At 41.1% G+C, this 19,515-nt stretch overlaps 1 protein-coding gene across 3 annotated transcripts in view; it reads left to right on the top strand.

The window, feature by feature from the left end:
• EPB41L4B (erythrocyte membrane protein band 4.1 like 4B) overlaps window positions 1–19,515 on the top strand; it is a 592,948-nt gene that overhangs the window by 524,724 nt on the left and 48,709 nt on the right. For 2 of the 3 annotated variants that reach the window (XM_075826847.1, XM_075826846.1), the window contains exons 20-22: window positions 3,430–3,537; window positions 14,083–14,209; window positions 18,738–18,812. In XM_075826847.1, the coding sequence (XP_075682962.1) occupies window positions 3,430–3,537; window positions 14,083–14,209; window positions 18,738–18,812 (310 nt within the window). The remainder of the gene's footprint in view (window positions 1–3,429; window positions 3,538–14,082; window positions 14,210–18,737; window positions 18,813–19,515) is intronic. The other variant, XM_075826848.1, reaches the window with a different exon arrangement.

Below are 19,515 nucleotides of genomic sequence, written 5' to 3'. Positions count from 1 at the left end.
TAACTTAGATATGATTGATTACAGGTGGATCCTGCGTGTTGACCCGCCGACACTGAACCCGTCAGGTCCGCGGGACTGACGGATTCAGTGTAAAAGGAGAGACACAGCAGTTCTGTATAAAGAATACAGAACAGCTGTATCTCCAAAAGTAAATAATAAAGACTAATTACAAAGTTACACTAAACACACTGACTAATCTATTTATTAAAAGAAAAAAAAATGCCCTCAATGGTGTCCATAGCATTTAAGACAAAGAAATCTCCCACTAACCCCTATTCTCGTTAACATTCTAACAGGGGCTAGTCCCCACGTGGCGTTAATACTATGGATTTTCTGTAGAAAATCCTTAGCATAATACAGTAGCAGAGGAGTGGTTGAGATTTTTAGAAGTTTCATCCACACGCTGCGTACGTGACATGCGGACATTCCGCACACAAATTGACATGCGGTGCAATTTTTTAAGAAACAGCATGTCAATTGCGGTTGCGGAATCGCTGTTATTTTGTTGCAGGTTTTCCCCATTGAATTCAATAGGGATCTAAAACCCTCAACAGTCAAGCGGAATCGCAGCAATTATGCTGCAAAAATTGCAACTTAGAATTTTTTTTTAAATATTGTGCTGACCTCTGACTTTCTTCATGCCGGCCTCCTGGGATGACATTTCATCCCATGTGACCGCTGCAGCCAATCATAGGATGGCTAAATGGTGTGGTTTTCCGCTACGGACATTCTGGGCGGAAAACTGCACCACAATTTGGTGCAGTTTTTTGCCCGGAATTCCCTGCGGCCACCGGGGCGTATACGCTGTGTACCTTTACGTAGCGTATCTGCCCTGTGTGAATTTAACCTAGAAGATTGGGCAAATAAAAGTCTATACACAGGGTTTGTTTGTAGTCTCTAATCTTGGAGACACGTAGCTCTGCATAGGAGCTACATACAGAAAACTACAGGATAATCAAGACTCTTTGAACGTTTCTTTATTTATTAATTATTTAGATGAACTGAAGCAATAAATAAAATTCATTATAAAGGTGCTCATAGTTGACCGTTTACACTGTATCAGGGGTCTCAAACTCGGCCGGGTAAGTGGGCCACATATAGAAAAAATGGGACGTTGACGGGCCGCATTACTTTCAAATTTGATACAATACAAAATTATTGTTAATCAATTAGTTATTTGAACTACTATAACACTATATTACTATAATAATACTACATTACTATAATAATACCGCTAGGTTTAAAATTTTAGAGATTTCTACTTGTGCTTATTTCAACAATTCAGTTTTCCAGTTAAGTGTTGCTAAATGCAGTCCGCGGATCAGTTAGCAGCGTTTGGCAGACACACATGTCAAGATTGGGCAGCCCCTTTTTAGATAGTGCCACAGTGCCCTCTGTGGATGCTGCCACCGGGCCCTCTGTGGATGTTGCCACAGTGCCCTCTGTGGATGTTGCCACAGTGCCCTCTGTAGATGCTGCCACAGTGCCCTCTGTAGATACTGCCACAGAGTCCTCTGTAGATGCTGCCATAGTGCCCTCTGCAGATAATGCCACAATGCCCTCTGTAGATAATGCCACAGTGCCCTCTGTAGATAATACCACAGTGCCCTCTGTAGATAATGCAACACAACCCTAGATAATGCCACAGTGTCCTCTGTAGATGCTGCCACAGTGCCCTCCATAGATGCTGCCACAGTGCCCTCCTTAGATGCTGCCACAGTGCCCTCCGCCGATGCTGCCACAGTGCCCTCCGCAGATAGCTCCATTGGGGCTCCCTCTAGGAGTGGAATCCCCAGCCAGAGCGTTGCCGACGCTTTGGATGGGGTTTCCTCTACTGTTGGAGCCCCTGACGTCACTGTCCATACACAGTGACATCAGGGGATTCCCATGGACCGGAATGTGATATCAGGGGCAACCTCAGAGCCAGAGTCCCGGGCAGAGCGCTAGTAGGCTCTTCCTGAGACTCCAGCTGTGCTCCTGACATTACTGGGACTACTGCTCTGCGGAAGCCCCCTGACATCACTGTCGATGTATGGACAGCGATCTCAGAGGCTTCCCCAGATTCCCAGAGCAGAGACTATACTAGCGCTCTGCCCGGGACCTCCAGCTATGGGGAAGCCCCAGACATCGCTGTCCATATGTAGGCAGCGATGTCAGAAGATTCCACAGAGTCCCGGAGCAGAGACTATACTAGCGCTCTGCCCGGGACTCCGCTCTGGGGAAGACCTTGACAACACTGTCCATATGTGGACAGCGATGTCAGATGATTCCACAGAGTCCCGGAGCAGAGCCTGTACTAGTGCTCTGCCCGCGACTCCGCTCTGGGGAAGCCTCAGACATCATGTGTCCAAACATGGACACCGATGTCAGTGAATTCCACAGAGTCCCGGCGCAGAGCCGATGCTAGCGCTCTGCCCGGGACTCCGCTCTGGGGAAGACCCTGACACACTGTCCATATATGGACAGCGATGTCAGGGAATTCCACAGAGTCCCAGAGCAGAGCCTGTACTAGCGCTCTGCCCGGCACTCCGTTCTGGGGAAGCCCCAGACATCGTGTGTCCAAACATGGACACCGATGTCAGGGAATTCCACAGAGTCCCGGAGCAGAGCCGATACTAGCGCTCTGCCCTTGACTCCGCTCCTAGGAAGACCCTGACACACTGTCCATATCTGAACAGCGATGTCAGGAAATTCCACAGAGTCCCGGAGCAGAGCCTATACTAGCGCTCTGCACGGGACTCCGGCTCTGGGGAAGCCCCAGACATCGCTGTTCATATGTGCACAGCGATGTCAGGGAATTCCAGTGTACCAGAGCAGAGTCTGTACTAGCGGCTCTGTGTCCCGCGGGCCGCAGATAGCCCCAGGGGCCGCATGCGGCCCGTGGGCCGCATGATTGAGACCCCTGCACTGTATGGTCTCAGATAAAGAGGAGCTCTTCCTTCAAGTTTGGCAGCCATGGCTCAGATACCTCGGGATGACCTCTTAGGTTCATTTTGCCAAGAAGATATTCGAATCTCATTCTCCTACCTTTCCCCCCTCTTTTCCCTCTTTCTCTCCCTCCCTTTTGTTCCTTCTTTCATTTTTTTTTTTAAATGTGGCAATATTTGGCATATATTTGTCTGTCATGGTTCAATTTATGGGGATTGCCCCTGGCTGCTACTTGAATTGTTTGATGTACAGTTTACTAAGTTGCTCATAGTCTACAAATGCTCAATGTAAATGTCCACCTTTAAACATGTTGATTTTATTTCCTACATTATGTGTTAAATTATTTTATAATATATCCTTCCCCCCACACAGCCATAGGATTAAATGAATGAAATCCTAACTGCCTACAGCTGCCACTTGGGGAAGCTTTAGAGCTTATAGCATATTGTTTAACTGCATGTTTTCCTGCTTATTTAGCCACATTTGTTCTTTTCGACACAGGAGCCCAGCATCTCTACGGACTGAGAGCACACAATCTACAGGATCAACTTCAAGCAAGCAAGAAGTCAGACCACCAAGATTAAAAAAGCTGACAAGACAATACAGTTTGTAAGTTGATTTTTTTTTCTGAGAATGTAATGTAATTTACATTCTATCTATCTATCTATTTATCTATCTATCTATCTATCTATCTATCTATCTATCTATCTATCTATCTATCTATCTATCTATCTATCTATCTATCTATCTATCATCTATCTATCTATCTATCTATCTATCTATCTATCTATCTATCTATCTATCTATCTATCTATCTATCTATCTATCTATCTATCTATCTATCTATCATCTATCTATCTATCTATCTATCTATCAAATCTTGAGTGTGCATACATTTTTATTGTGGATAATGGCCATTATTGAATTTTTTCTTTAATACTTAAAGAAGCACTCCTGCTTTTTTGTCTATATAGTGCAGCATAGGCTATTATTAAAGAATAATGTACAGGCTCTTGTGTATGCCTTGTGTATACCTCTTTAGTTGATGGCACATTCAGCCTACATTTCCCCTGATTCTTCTGGCTTTGCAAAGGGGCGGAGCCTCATCATACTGCACTTGCTCTGCTTTGAGTCCTATCTAAGTGCAGCAAGTGATGGATCAATAACAGAGAACTTCTGTCCCCTAACACTGCAGACTTTCCTCCATGTCCTATGTGGTGTAGCTTTAGTCTATCTCCTCTGCCTCCTATCTTGATTGTGATAGATCTATCCTGATTATGATAGGTTTTTCTATGTCCATTTTTACACCTAAGGCAGTAAGGCGCAGCATCTCATAGGAATATACTGGATGGTGAAGCTGGGCGGTGAGAGGAAGTGTCTCAGAGCTGCCAGGAGAGATTAGATGGGTGAAGATGTAATCCTGTAGCTCACAGGAAGTCAGACACAAAGGAGAAAGTGACCACCTGTCTACAAATGAGAGCATGGTCTATTTTGGTGGTCAGACTAAGATCATACAGTGAAGGAAATAAGTATTTGATCCCTTGCTGATTTTGTAAGTTTGCCCACTGTCAAAGACATGAACAGTCTAGAATTTTTAGGCTAGGTTAATTTTACCAGTGAGAGATAGATTATATTTAAAAAAATATATAGAAAATCACATTGTCAAAATTATATATATTTATTTGCATTGTGCACAGATAAAAAAGTATTTGATCCCTTTGGCAAACAAGACTTAATACTTGGTGGCAAAACCCTTGTTGGCAAGCACAGCAGTCAGACGTTTTTTGTAGTTGATGATGAGGTTTGCACACATGTTAGATGGAATTTTGTCCCACTCCTTTTTGCAGATCATCTGTAAATCATTAAGATTTCGAGGCTGTCGCTTGGCAACTCAGATCTTCAGCTCCCTCCATAAGTTTTCGATGGGATTAAGGTCTGGAGACTGGCTAGGCCACTCCATGACCTTAATGTGCTTCTTTTTGAGCCACTCCTTTGTTGCCTTGGCTGTATGTTTTGGGTCATTGTCGTGCTGGAAGACCCAGCCACGAGCCATTTTTAATGTCCTGGTGGAGGGAAGGAGGTTGTCACTCAGGATTTGACGGTACATGGCTCCATCCATTCTTCCATTGATGTGGTGAAGTAGTCCTGTGCACTTAGCAGAGAAACACCCCCAAAACATAATGTTTCCACCTCCATGCTTGACAGTGGGGACGGTGTTCTTTGGGTCATAGGCAGCATTTCTCTTCCTCCAAACACGGCGAGTTGAGTTAATGCCAAAAAGCTAAATTTTAGTCTCATCTGACCACAGCACCTTCTCCCAATCACTCTCAGAATCATCCAGATGTTCATTTGCAAACTTCAGACGGGCCTGTACATGTGCCTTCTTGAGCAGGGGGACCTTGCGGGCACTGCAGGATTTTAATCCATTACGGCGTAATGTGTTACCAATGGTTTTCTTGGTGACTGTGGTCCCAGCTGCCTTGAGATCATTAACAAGTTCCCCCCGTGTAGTTTTCGGCTGAGCTCTCACCTTCCTCAGGATCAAGGATACCCCACGAGGTGAGATTTTGCATGGAGCCCCAGATCGATGTCGATTGACAGACATTTTGTATGTCTTCCATTTTCTTACTATTGCACCAACAGTTGTCTCCTTCTCACCCAGCGTCTTACTTATGGTTTTGTAGCCCATTCCAGCCTTGTGCAGGTCTATGATCTTGTCCCTGACATCCTTAGAAAGCTCTTTGGTCTTGCCCATGTTGTAGAGGTTAGAGTCAGACTGATTAATTGAGTCTGTGGACAGGAGTCTTTTATACAGGTGACCATTTAAGACAGCTGTCTTTAATGCAGGCACCAAGTTGATTTGGAGCGTGTAACTGGTCTGGAGGAGGCTGAACTCTTAATGGTTGGTAGGGGATCAAATACTTATTTCTCTGTGCACAATGCAAATAAATATATATAATTTTGACTATGTGATTTTCTGTTTTTTTTTAAATATAATCTATTTCTCACTGGTAAAATTAACCTAGCCTAAAAATTCTAGACTGTTCATGACTTTGACAGTGGGCAAACTTACAAAATCCGCAAGGGATCAAATACTTATTTCCTTCACTGTATGTATAGGTGCAACTGAGCTCTTAACAAACAAATGACACTGTTAGGATATTGCTGGTGAGTTAGCTTGATATGTGCAAAACAGAAAGAAATATTGCCGGAGTGTTTCTTTAATGTCTGTCCACCTTACCTTGACACTGCTATGGAGTTAAATTTGAAACTTCAGACAGCTTGCAGCCACTAGTAGGGGGAGCATAATGAAGACAGATTTGTTAGTGAGTTAAATGGGATCAGCAAAATAAAATCTTCAGTAAGCTCACGTTAGTGGCTTTGCATCACTTTACTCCGACTGTGTGAAAAGATGGAGCTTTAGATATCTGTAATTGAAAAATGGAGCTCTGACTCCCATAAACATATATTATAAAACAATCGCACACGATTTCTGGTCCTTTTAGATAAAAAAATAAATAAATAAGAGAATACAATAGGTACAAGTTAAATATTATGTACCAAAAGGCGGACACGTTTAAGCATTTTTTCCATGTCTGATATTTTAAATATATGTACACTACCGTTCAAAATTTTAGGGTCACTTAGAAATTTCCTTATTTTTGAAAGAAAAGCACAGTTTTTTTTCAATGAAGATAACATTAAATTAATTAGAAATACACTCTGTACATTGTTAATGTGCTAAATGACTATTCTAGCTGCAAACGTCTGGTTTTTAATGCAATATCTACATAGGTGTATAGAGGCCCATTTCCAGCAACCATCACTCCAGTGTTCTAATGGTACATTGTGTTTGCTAACTGTGTTAGAAGGCTAATGGATGATTAGAAAACACTTGAAAACCCTTGTGCAATTATGTTAGCACCGCTGTAAACAGTTTTGCTGTTTAGAGGAGCTATAAAACTGACCTTCCTTTGAGCTAGTTGAGAATCTGGAGCATTACATTTGTGGGTTCGATTAAACTCTCAAAATGGCTAGAAAAAGAGAGCTTTCATGTGAAACTCGACAGTCTATTCTTGTTCTTAGAAATGAAGGCTATTCCATGCAAGAAATTGCCAAGAAATTGAAGATTTCCTACAACTGTGTGTACTACTCCCTTCAGAGGACAGCACACACAGGCTCTAACCAGAGTAGAAAGATAAGTGGGAGGCCCCGCTGCACAACTGAGCAACAAGACAAGTACATTAGAGTCTCTAGTTTGAGAAATAGACGCCTCACAGGTCCTCAACTGGCAGCTTCATTAAATAGTACCCACATCTGAAAAGATGATGGAAGAGTGCCTGACGCCATCTGTCAAGCATGGTGGAGGGTAATGTGATGGTCTGGGGTTGCTTTGGTGCTGGTAAAGTGGGAGATTTGTACAAGGTAAAAGGGATATTGAATAAGGAAGGCTATCACTCCATTTTGCAACGCCATGCCATACCCTGTGGACAGCGCTTGATTGGAGCCAATTTCATCCTACAACAGGACAATGACCCAAAGCACACCTCCATATTATGCAAGAACTATTTAGGGAAGAAGCAGGCAGCTGGTATTCTATCTGTAATGGAGTGGCCAGCGCAGTCACCAGATCTCAACCCCATAGAGCTGTTGTGGGAGCAGCTTGACCGTATGGTACGCAAGAAGTGCCCATCAAGCCAATCCAACTTGTGGGAGGGGCTTCTGGAAGCATGGGGTGAAATTTCTCCCGATTACCTCAGCAAATTAACAGCTAGAATGCCAAAGGTCTGCAATGCTGTAATTGCTGCAAATGGAGCATTCTTTGACGAAAGCAAAGTTTGAAGGAGAAAATTATTGTTTCAAATAAAAATCATTATTTCTAACCTTGTCAATGTCTTGACTATATTTTCTAGTCATTTTGCAACTCATTTGATAAATATAAGTGTGAGTTTTCATGGAAAACACAAAATTGTCTGGGTGACCCCAAACTTTTGAACGGTAGTGTACATTACCTTTTGGAGTAAATATCTCTAAATCGTAGACACTTGTTATTATAAGGTTAAGGTTGTAATTATTTATACAACGAAGGCTGTGAGCAATATGTCTTTCAAATGACACTACGGTCAGCCTGGCTCTATGACCTATCAATAATGTCGTTTTCCCGGCAATTACCATATAGATTTGCACATTAGGTTGCACTTTATTTACACAAAAAGTAATTAAATAATGTCATTGTTGGTTAGTAGGCAATAAATGATGTACCTTTAGCAATATACTGACTATCCATTCAGTCAGCAATTGTGTCAACATGCTATGTATTTTTTCCAGCTTGAGCAGCGCCATCTTTTTATAGGCAGAAAAGGGGTCAGATAAAACCCACTCCCAGCTTCACCGCAGAGAAATCAATGAACATGCGCGCAGCATTTTATGGCACATGCACATTAAGTGCATGATCGTCTCTTCCTGTCATTGAAATCTATGAGATCAGTGCTGCTTAAAATAAACATGTTTGTGGGGGTCTGCCGATGACTTTGCATCCAAGTCGCTTAATTTGTTTAAAGGATCGTGCTAGTTCATAGGAATCTTTACAGATATAATATACTTTTTACTCCATTTTTTCTAGCCTATAACCTATAATTTTATCAGGAACACCAAAGTGGTCCTCTTCAACTTCAGCACTGGTGATGGACCTGTATCTGTTTGATAAAATTTTGAAAGTCTAAAGCTGGGTTTCCACAGGTCGAATACAGGTTAAACTACGCAGCGTATCTGACCAAGAACACGCAGGAAATTACGCCCAAAAAAACGTACCAAATTGTGGTACAGGTTTTCATTAGTGTTAAAAAAAAAAAAAGCGGCTCATACTTAATCTCAGCCATTGTCATGGCGACGCGTTCCGCTATACTGAGTGCAGCCCGACCTCCTGGGATGACACTGCAGCCCATGTGACCGCTGCAGCCTGTAATTGGTTGCAGCAGTCACATGGGATAAAATGTCCTCCCAGGAGGCCATGCTCCACTCAGTACATTGGAATGTGTCGCTATGATAATTGCCAGGAGTAAGTATGAGCTGTTTTATTAATTTTAAATAAAAAAAGTTCTTGTTTTTTTTTCTTATTTGGGAGTTTTGTGGTTAAATTGCAGCGTTTCCGCCACAAACGTCACAACGCTTGGCTATGTGTTTGGTTTTACATCCACATTGAATTCAATGGGGGAAACCCACAACAGAAGAACAACAAATCTGCAGCATAAATTGACATGCTGCACATGAGATTTGTTCATATCTCATCCACTTTGCTGCTACTGTAAATTCTGCAGAATTTCCACACAGAATTCCGTTTCAAAAATTCTGCAGCGTTTCTGAAATTATTGAAACAACATGCATTGCATATAAAGTTCCAAAACTGGCTGACACTAATTATGCCTGCTAAAAAGTTCTGCCTTCATTCCATAAAACAAATCATGTTGGCTCTTTGTCATTCCCCATTTGTCAATATATGACGTGAAGGACATCTTGTGTAATGTCACTTTCTTAATGACCTGTTCTTTCTTGACAACATAGCTCCCTGACTATTTATCTCCTGTCATACTGAACTCATCATTATGTTTTCAGGGACCCAAAGGGTAATTGATTGTGACATGAATGAATATTAATGCATAAGGGCCACTTCATACAGGGCAGGGAAAGCCTTGTCAGCTTATATCTGTTGTTTATTACAGACTCTGTAAAGCATGCAAGATTTTTTTTTGGGCAAATTCTGTATTACAGCATGCAAGATTTTAAAAACTGTAAGCTCAGTACTATGTGGCAATTTTTTTATAGCATAGTTAATGTCAATGATCCTGGAGTTAGTTAATATATAACATACTAATAACTCTAATTATCAATCGTAAGAAACTAAAATGGATGCAAAGAATACTGATTATTTCTGATTCATGATATCGTGGTGTAAGTTTTCTGCATCAATAATAGAGTATAACTTAATACTTTCAATAATGTCCCAGATAAGATTTAGACTTAGGCAATGTTCACATAGTGCGTATACGCTGCGTAAAAGCACACAGCGTATCCGCCCTTTTCCTATCAGCGTACTTCTTAATGTGATCCACTGCCTGCAGGATCGCAGACTTGGTTTGCTGCCAGATCTGGAGAAAATTTCCGTTAGAAACATGAGCTTCAGCTGCAGCAACTTGAGATGAAGCAGGCACCGGAAGAGGGACATGATGGTGTTGGCTGTAGACAATAAAAAAATGGAGAGGTAGCAGTAGATTCACTCGTGTGATTATTATATGAGAATTCAGCCAATGGAAGGAGATGTACCCAGTTGTCATTTTCAAGCACTTGGTTAATTCGTTCAACTTGGCCGTTGGATTACGGATGGTACACAGATGAAAAGTCCAATTTCACATCAAGAAGTCTAAACAGGGCCCTCCATAATTTGGATGTGAATTGGATGCCCCAATCAGACACAATGTGCAGAGGCAATCCGTGCAGACAAAAGACATACTGAATAAATATACTTGCCAAGCGAGCAGCTGAAGGGAAAGGCACAAAATGTGACATTTTGAGAAATGGTCAACAATAGCCCAAATAGTGGTGCAACCATCAGAGGAAGGAAGATCAGTAATAAAATCCATGGCAATGTGTTGCCAGGGACTGTTCGGAACTGGCAGAGGTTGGAGTAGGCCAGCAGGTATGGAATCAGAAATTTTATTTTGGGCACAGTTGGTACAAGAAGAGACATAGTCTAAAACGTCTTTGGGTGGCGTGGGCCACCAATAATGACGAGAGAAAAAGTCCCTAGTTTTAAGAATGACCGAGTGACCTGCCAACTTCGAGTTGTGAACCCAGGCAATAATTTTTCCCCTGTCTGTAGGACGAACAAAAATTTTTCCAGGAGAAATGGCGTTGATCTTCAGAGGGTTAACCAGAATAATACACGAATGGTCAATGATATGCTGTGGATCCTCTTCTAGGTCATCTGTTTCAAAAGAATGAGATAGTGCATCAGCTTTAACATTTTTGTCGGCTGGACGGAAATGGAGTTGGAAATTGTATCTGGCGAAGAAAAGTGACCCCCTGGTTTGACATTGTGCGACTGTAAGTAGGTGAGCTTCTTGTGATCAGTGTAGATGACTACTGGATGTGCAGAACCTGCTAACAAATGTCTCCACTCCAATGACGGTCTCCAATGGAGTTGTTCCTGTCTGCTGCAGAGAAGAGTTTAGAGAAGAAGCCACAGGGAACAGCTTTTCCTTTAGAGTTTCTCTGAGAGAGAAGTGCTCCAGTACCAACGGAAGAGTCATCAACCTCCAATGAGAACTGCCGGGAAACATCTGGATGATGAAGAATGGAGGCAGAAGAAAAGGACCTTTTAAGCTTAATGAATGCAGATTCTGCTTCACGAGTCCAACTTTTTGCGTTCACCCTTTCTTTGGTGAGGGCAGAGATAGGAGCAGTAAGTGGTTGGGTACATGTAGCTACATGGCAAAATCATGAGAGGAATTGCTTTCCACTGTATACATTACAGCTGTATGAAAAATATGCATGTATTTGGTTCCTTCTATTCAGATAACAAGAAGCATTATAAGACTTCAGAATGAAAACCTATAAGAAAAGTTAAAGGTAAAATAGTTTAGGCCCCATTCACATCACGTTATCACCCTATGTTTATTGAGAATGTTGGGAAAGCTCCATATATGGACAGTAACTTCAGGAGGTTTCCAACGGCCAGTCCCCAGGCGACTTATCCCACAAAACGCCATACAGTGGGATTCCTTTTGGCTTTTCGTCGGACGTAGACCACCAACCAGTGGCACAATTACCGCTGTAGCAGCCATAGCGGCTGCTATGGGGCCCGTGGCATGAGGGCGGTCGGCACGGGCTCAGCGAGAATCACATGTTTCAGCCACAACACAGAGCACGAGAATGGGGTTTAGGGGGCCCCGTCCTAGAGATAGGTGCAGGTCCCATAGGTGGGACCCGCATCTATCTGACATTTATGACATATACTGTGGATATGTCATAAATGTCCCTGATGGGAAAACCCCTTTAAGTAGTGACAGCCACACTTATTTCAAAATTGTTTCTTTTATGTGTCAATATGGTGTCTTTTTTTCTGAGATTTGGGTATATTTTGGAAATCCCCTTTAGGGTAAGTTTACTTTTGACAGATTTGTTTCAGAAATTTCTGCAATTGAAATGCTATCCCATGCATGGATTTTTACAAACCTTATACTGTATAAATGTATGTAGATGTAAATTGCTCCAACTGCCACCTGTGAACTTATCTTTTGGAGGACTTAACACTAGGTCATATAAGTTGAACTGGTTAACTGACCTGAATAGTGCTGTCTCCCTGATTCCAGCGCTCTACTTTTTCTTTTTTCCTTGAGTAATATTTTGTTCTCTCAAAAATGACATTATTTTTAGCTGCACAGATTTAGTGTAAAGAAGTGGCATTACTTAACTAGCTCTGTGGCCCCTTCATTCTGAGGATCAGTGGGTCCTGGCAGTTGGGCCCCAACTTTGGTTGCCACATGGTCGATAACTGACCGATCTGCATGGTAAGTTACACCAGGAGGCCGGTGGCAGTATTAAATAATCACCGGTTAGCATGAACTCTTTCACTACCCTATACCCCAGGGTTTTTACCATGCCCACAAAATTAGACCCTCTCTTTATCTGGCTGGTATTTTTTGGTAGCAAAGGGGGCAATCCTAACCCCTACTGATCAGGAAGTAATGACATATCCTAGCCATATGCCATCACTTCTTCTGGTATGAAAATCCCTTTTTCAATATATTCATCAGTATTGCAATAATACTCCATGAAAATTAGAATGGGGTCGTTTATGAATGCGGGTTTAAGATGCTGGCGAATGTCATGACTGGTAGGTAAAGCAGGACAAAATGTGTATACTTTTGTCAAAACATTATTTAGATGTAATGTTGAATAGCAAGATTTTGTTTTTGCGTTTAGATTCCACAGAATGTCTAATTTCATGAATATAATTGTGAAAATGCATAGTGTATTTTTTGTTTTGGCAATCAGGGGTGTAAAATAAGCAGACATACCTGTCAGTGAAAGAGTTAGGGTATGTGCACACACACTATTTACGTCCGTAATTGACGGACGTATTTCGGCCGCAAGTCCCGGACAGAACACAGTGCAGGGAGCCGGGCTCCTAGCATCATACTTATGTACGATGCTAGGAGTCCCTGCCTCGCTGCAGGACAACTGTCCCGTACTGTAATCATGTTTTCAGTACGGGACAGTTGTCCTGCAGCGAGGCAGGGACTCCTAGCATCGTACATAACTATGATGCTAGGAGCCCGGCTCCCTGCACTGTGTTCGGTCTGGTACTTGCGGCCGAAATACGTCCGTCAATTACGAACGTAATTAGTGTGTGTGCACATAGCCTAAAACCAAACTGACAGAATTGGGTATAGAAGGAATCAAAGTGGGTTAAAGATAACAAAAATTACGAAGATGTAGGTGAGGCGAACCTTCAAATCATGAATTCTTTAACTATAGCAAGTGTGAAATTAGCAACAAGACAGCCATTCTACAAATGTAAAGTCCGATCCCAAAAAAAATCAGAAGAAAGCAGGAGTGCAGTAAAAGATGTTTCAAGATGCCGTTCCTTCGAAATTGACAGAGGTCCAGCTCAGCTATGAGTGTTGATGCCACAGAAACTACTAGACTCTAATTATAATTTTCTATAGTTCAGAAGTCTTCTCAGAAGTGGTCAGTATGGTAGCCCAAAGAAAAAGTTAGGACTAGGATTCTGAAGAATGGCAGCAAAAGCTGTGGAATGAGGAAATGTAAATAATTTGCTGAAAATTCAGGCTGCCTATTTTCAGCGGATAGAAGAACCGTACGTACTGTAGCAGATGGTTAACTCCATGGAGCCCTGATTTCAAAAGGTTAGAAAAGGAAGCAGGACAAACCATTTCTGTCCTAGCAATGAAGTTCTCCAACCAAGCTTGACACTCCACTTGTAAAACTGCATGACCCTGTGCAATTAATGTGTTTCCTACAATAAAATATTCCCTTTAGGGTAATTTCCTTAGAGCACTTATAATATTTGTGCATTGTAGTCACCAGTAATGTTTATAGCGATTCTAAATATGATATACTCTGATTTTCTAGTAACCACAGTGATGAAGATGATCTTCCCCCAGCACTTGCCGCAGTAGCTGCAGAATCAGCTGCAGAACAGAGGGCCGCTCTTCTGCTGGCTTCCAATGGAAATTCCCAGGCATCCTCTGTAGAGAAGGTCAATAGTACTGTCTGATATTTCTAAAATACATGTTGTTCTGTCAAGTCAGTTAACATGACCATTTCTCATAAGGACATGTTAAAATGCTGATTTAAGAGAAGCTGTTGTTCGATACAAAGTAGCTCCAATAACTGGTAAGGTAAAAACAATACTCTCTAAAATATACTACATATTGCATGTTGTGCAAACAATTTACAAATTAATAACAGAAAATTCTTAGCTGCAAAGCATTTGATACATAGCAAAGACTTTGTCCAGATACAGTATGAATGCGGTCCATATTGTGTTGGATGTATAAAGATATATACGATATAGCTATTATTTGTGCACAGGGAGAAGAGACACAGTAAGTCAAAGCATCACAATATTTATAGTAAAATTATTTTAATTTAGGTTCTGTTTACACTTGCATAAGTTCTTTTCATTCAGGTTTCTTTCTGTTGATTTTGGCTATTGGAATAATGTAGCATAATCTGCTATCTTATTCCCAGTAAAAAAAAAAACATAGAGAAAAAATGCTGAATCTGCAACTGGCCCCCCACCTACCATGGGATTTTGATAATACAGGTGTCTTCTTCTGTGTGAGAGGGGTTGTTGGGCCACCTCTAACACCAGGGCCCTTATGCAACAGCAAATTCTGCACCTTCTATGTTTATGCTCCTGGATCTGTCTGTTTTAAGAAATATGCTTCTTCTGATATTAAGAATTCATAGTGCATGACTTCCCCTGTATAGCTGATGTTAAACTTATTTTCCAGCTTGCATTCATCTACATATGTCTGATTTTGTTATTTCCATGTCTACGTATACAGTATGCTCATGAATGAATTACTTCTAGATATTTCTTGATTAGAGATGAGCTAATCGATTCTACAAAAATCAACTTTGGTCCGAATTTTCCAAAAGTTTAGAAACCTGCGAAATCTGAAATGTTTTATTTTTGCAGTGCATGAATTGCGGGTAAGATGGCGAGAGCATGCTGTTTTCACTCAACAAAGTGTAAAATGTCAGTTTATTATCGCCCATAGAGGAGTTTAGAAGCGTTGGTAATTTAGCATCTACTTATCACACTTTTTATTGGTGGTATCCGTGGTTTCGTAGGTACTATACTTACCATTGGATTCTGATCCAGCGTTGATCCACTTACAGCACTGTGCCTTTCCTCAGCGTTGCTATGCCGATGATATCTGCATAGCAACGCTGAGGAAAGACAGAAGTAGGAGAATGAGAATCTGAGTGCTGATTGGTTGTGCTGCAGAGCACGTTCATGTGAAGACAAACTCGGCAGCATGGGAAATAAAGAAAATTGCATTTCCTTAGTTCACATCACAAACAGAAAGTGCACGCCCATTTGAAGAGAGAGCTGCAGAGGATTTCACATGTAGTGCTGAAGGTAGATTACTCGAACTCGGGACAGGCATAACCAATCAATAAAATTTAGGTATTATCGGATCGCTTTTCTCATGCTCTATAGACAAGTGTAAAAATTGATTTTGAAGGCAATGTATTTGGAGTTTTTTTTAACAATAATTTGATAGTACATCACCCTGAGGGAAACACAAATAGCCCGCAAAGGCCCACAAGAAATGTCAAAAATAGAAATCTTTATTGGTACAGTACAATCTAAAAAATATATTTAAATAGACCCAAATAGTAACTTATAGATAATAGAGCAATAAAGCTCTTACCGCCTACTTAGAAACGGAAGTATAATTACATAATCCACATGAATATGGGAAAACATTACAGTCAAATAATGTCACATCCCTCCTATGTACTACAATGCTAGAACGTCCAGCACTAAAACGCAACCAATAGAAAAAAAAGTAGCACAAGTCAATAGTGAGCCGGCCACAGAAATACTCACAATAAGATCATGCATATAAAACACAAAATCATATGATAAATTGAATAGTGTTGTATGTCAAACGATACCAGTATAAGGTGAATGGCAATTAACCAGTATACAGTAACTTAATGTGTCCACAGAAAAAAAGACCCAATAATAAATAATGAATGCACAAATACTAGCACCACTGTATCCATTTAGATTACATCACAATAGGGAAAATATAATGAAACAAAGTATAAATAAATCTCACTTCTGGACACGACAACCACCATGTGCAACACTAAGAAAGCTACCTGCCTTGTTAGGCAGCACTCCTGGATCTCCAAGTGAAAAAATCAAGTGATGAACTTTATTCCATAAGCAACGTTTTGGCAGTTTATGGAATAAAGTTCATCACTTGATTTTTTCACTTGGAGTTCCAGGAGTGCTGCCCTTTTTTGTAGACTATTACAAAGGATATAGCCTTTATCCTGAGGCTGGCACCCACATTTATTGTTCATTCCTGCATGGTGCTGCTCTTGATTTTCTTTCTTGTACCTGCCTTGTTAGCCATCGAGAGGGGCCCTTTGTGTACTGGTTGTTGTGATTACCAGTTTGTGAAGTGGCCACGTCTTTACGTGGTCATGTGACTGACGTGAATAGCTCTGAATCACGTAAGCCCTCGTTCGATGGCACCAAGATATAAATGCGGGGCATGTACCATCAACTACAGGATTCACAGATAATTGCCTTCTTTGGAAAGATTTAAGAAAAAACTTCTTTTTGATACACTTGCAACCTGATTAAGCTGTTGGATACAGTGAAACGCACGTCGAGGTAGCTTTCTTAATGTTGCACACCATGGCCATCATGTCCTGGGGGGAGATTTATATATATTGAAGGGTAACTAATCTTTCAGAACACTTCAGAAGTTTTGATTGGTGGGGTCTGAGCAATGAGACCCCCACCGATCGCTTAAACAGAGCGGCAGAAGCAATCGGGTGTGCGCTGAGCCGCTTGGTTTCTGATTGCCTTATTTCTGAAAGTTTTGTTACCTTTAAGGCCCCATGCACACGAACGGAGAATTCGTCCGTAATTGCGGACCGTAAATAAGGTTCACAATTACGGACCAATTAATTTCTCTTGACCACGTACACCTTCCTGTATATTTGCGGGAAGATGTCCGGGCCGTAAAAAGCATCCGCAAAAGATAGGACATGTCCTATCTTTGGCTTATTTTGGACCGTGCTCCCATACTTTGTTATGGGAGCACAGGCTGAAAATGCAGATGACTGTCCGCAGCCACCAGCGACCGGCCATGTCCATAACTGCGGACTGTGATTACGGGCACGGTGGTGGGCAGGGTGCCTTAAACAGTATTTCCCCTATTAGTACAATGTAATCTAAATGTATACACTGCTTTTAGTATTTGTGCATTTTTTGATTAATAAGATTCAGGGTACTTAATTGTATCAGATGAAGAAACTCTCTTTTTCTGTGGTCACATTAGTGCTAATTTATCAACCTTTCTACGCCAGTTTTCTGGTGTAGAAAAGTCGCAAAATGTTCCAAAAGTCGTAATTTGCAAAACAAATATTTACACCGCCCTCGCCACTTTTTTGAAAAGAGGATGTGGTTCCCAAAAGGGTCCGGGCCACAGTGGCCCCACAGATTTATTATAGTTTGCGCTGCTAGCTGGTGTAGATTTTACTCACTGGGTGTAGCAAAGTAAAGGCCCGTACCACCCCCGTTCTCAATCAGACTACCCCATCGGACAATTAAGAAAAAAAAAAGAATGCTCGCCTCACCGTTCCTCTTCTCCCCTTTAGGTCCCCTTAGGCTCCCCTTAGCATGATGCGGGTTATACAAAGTCTTGATGCCGGGCAGCGTCAGGACATTGTCTGTAATGCAGCACTGATAACATTGAGTGCTGCCCCACATATAAGGCTGCTTGGTGTCAGGATCTTGTATGAGCCATAGCCTGCGCTAGGGGACACGTGAGGTGAGTATACTTATTATTTCTTTTACATTATGTCTGATGGAAAGGTGGAAATGGATGGCGCACTTTCGCAGTCGTTGGTTGCATTTGCCTATTAATAAATGTTTTTAATCTTACTCCAATTTTCTTTATATTAAGACAGGCAAATGAAATGCCAGTCTTAATAAATCCCCCTCCCTCATTGACTTATGATGGTTATATGTCAGTCATTGATCTTATACTGATATCTTTTGACATACAACACTATTTGATTTATCATACGATTTAGTGTTTTATTGAGAGTAGTTTTGTGGCCGGTTCACTATTGGCTTGTGCTACTTTTTTTCTACTGTTTGTTTTTTAGCGCTGGACAATCTAACATTGTACTATATAGGAGGGATTGTTTTTTATTGTTATCTGTTCTCCCTTATTCATGTTGATTAATAAACTGCCATGGATTGTGTAATTATACTTCCGTTTCCAAATAGGCTGTGTGAGCTTTATTGCTCTATTATCTCCAAATTACTATTTGAGTCTATTTAAGTATGTTTTTATATTGTAATGTACCAATAAAGATTTATATTTAGCAATCATTTTGATTATTAATAGACATCTAATTTGATCAAAACGGACACAAATTTTGGGAAATTCGCTCATCTCTATTGTTGATGTGTGGTGCTTAGGGGAAAAATAATTCTTAAAAATATTTCTCTACAGAGTCCCAGTAAAGCAAGCTCTTTCACATTAGAACCAGGGGATCTTTTGATGGATTTCACAGAAGCCACACCAATGGTATATTTTCATATAATGCATACAGTGTTTTAAAGATTCTGTTTGTCTACATTTGACATCTATTTGTTAGGCTATGTTCACATCTGCACTAAGATATCCATTCTTCTATTCTGTATTAGGAGCAGAAAAATGTAATTCAATGCTGTGTTTAAACCATCACATGATGGAAAACAACAGCATCTGACAGACCCCATTGACTTTAATGAGTTTCCTTGGGTTTTCATCATGATGTTCGTTATTTTGCCCAAAAAAATAGTGCAGCACTGTGTTTTTCCTGAGTTTTTACAGATTCTGCAACGGAGGCTCCTCAATGGAGCCTCCAATGCAGATGTGAACTAAGACCCAAGATTATATATCATATACATTAACATAAGGGATAATGGTACAATACTAATTTGGCATGGTTCTCAAGTTTCTGTAAGGGCCCTTTCACATCAGTGTTCCTTTCCGCTGAGAGGTTCCGTCAGATGTTTTTATCGGATTAACCCCTCAAAGGAAAGGTAAACTGAAACCTTAGCTTCCGTTTCCCTCACCAATGAACTCAATGGTGACAGAAACCTAGCTAATGGTTTCCGTTTGTCACCATTGTGACAGGGTTCCGTCGTTTTTGATTGGATTGCGCTATTGATTCCGTCAAAACGACAGAACTCTGTCACAACGGTGACAAATGGAAACCATTAGCTAGGTTTCCATCACCATTGAG

This window comes from Rhinoderma darwinii, chromosome 5, assembly GCF_050947455.1.
Source record: "Rhinoderma darwinii isolate aRhiDar2 chromosome 5, aRhiDar2.hap1, whole genome shotgun sequence".
Taxonomy (NCBI): Eukaryota; Metazoa; Chordata; class Amphibia; order Anura; family Rhinodermatidae; genus Rhinoderma; species Rhinoderma darwinii.
This window is presented reverse-complemented; position numbering and strand designations above follow the sequence as displayed.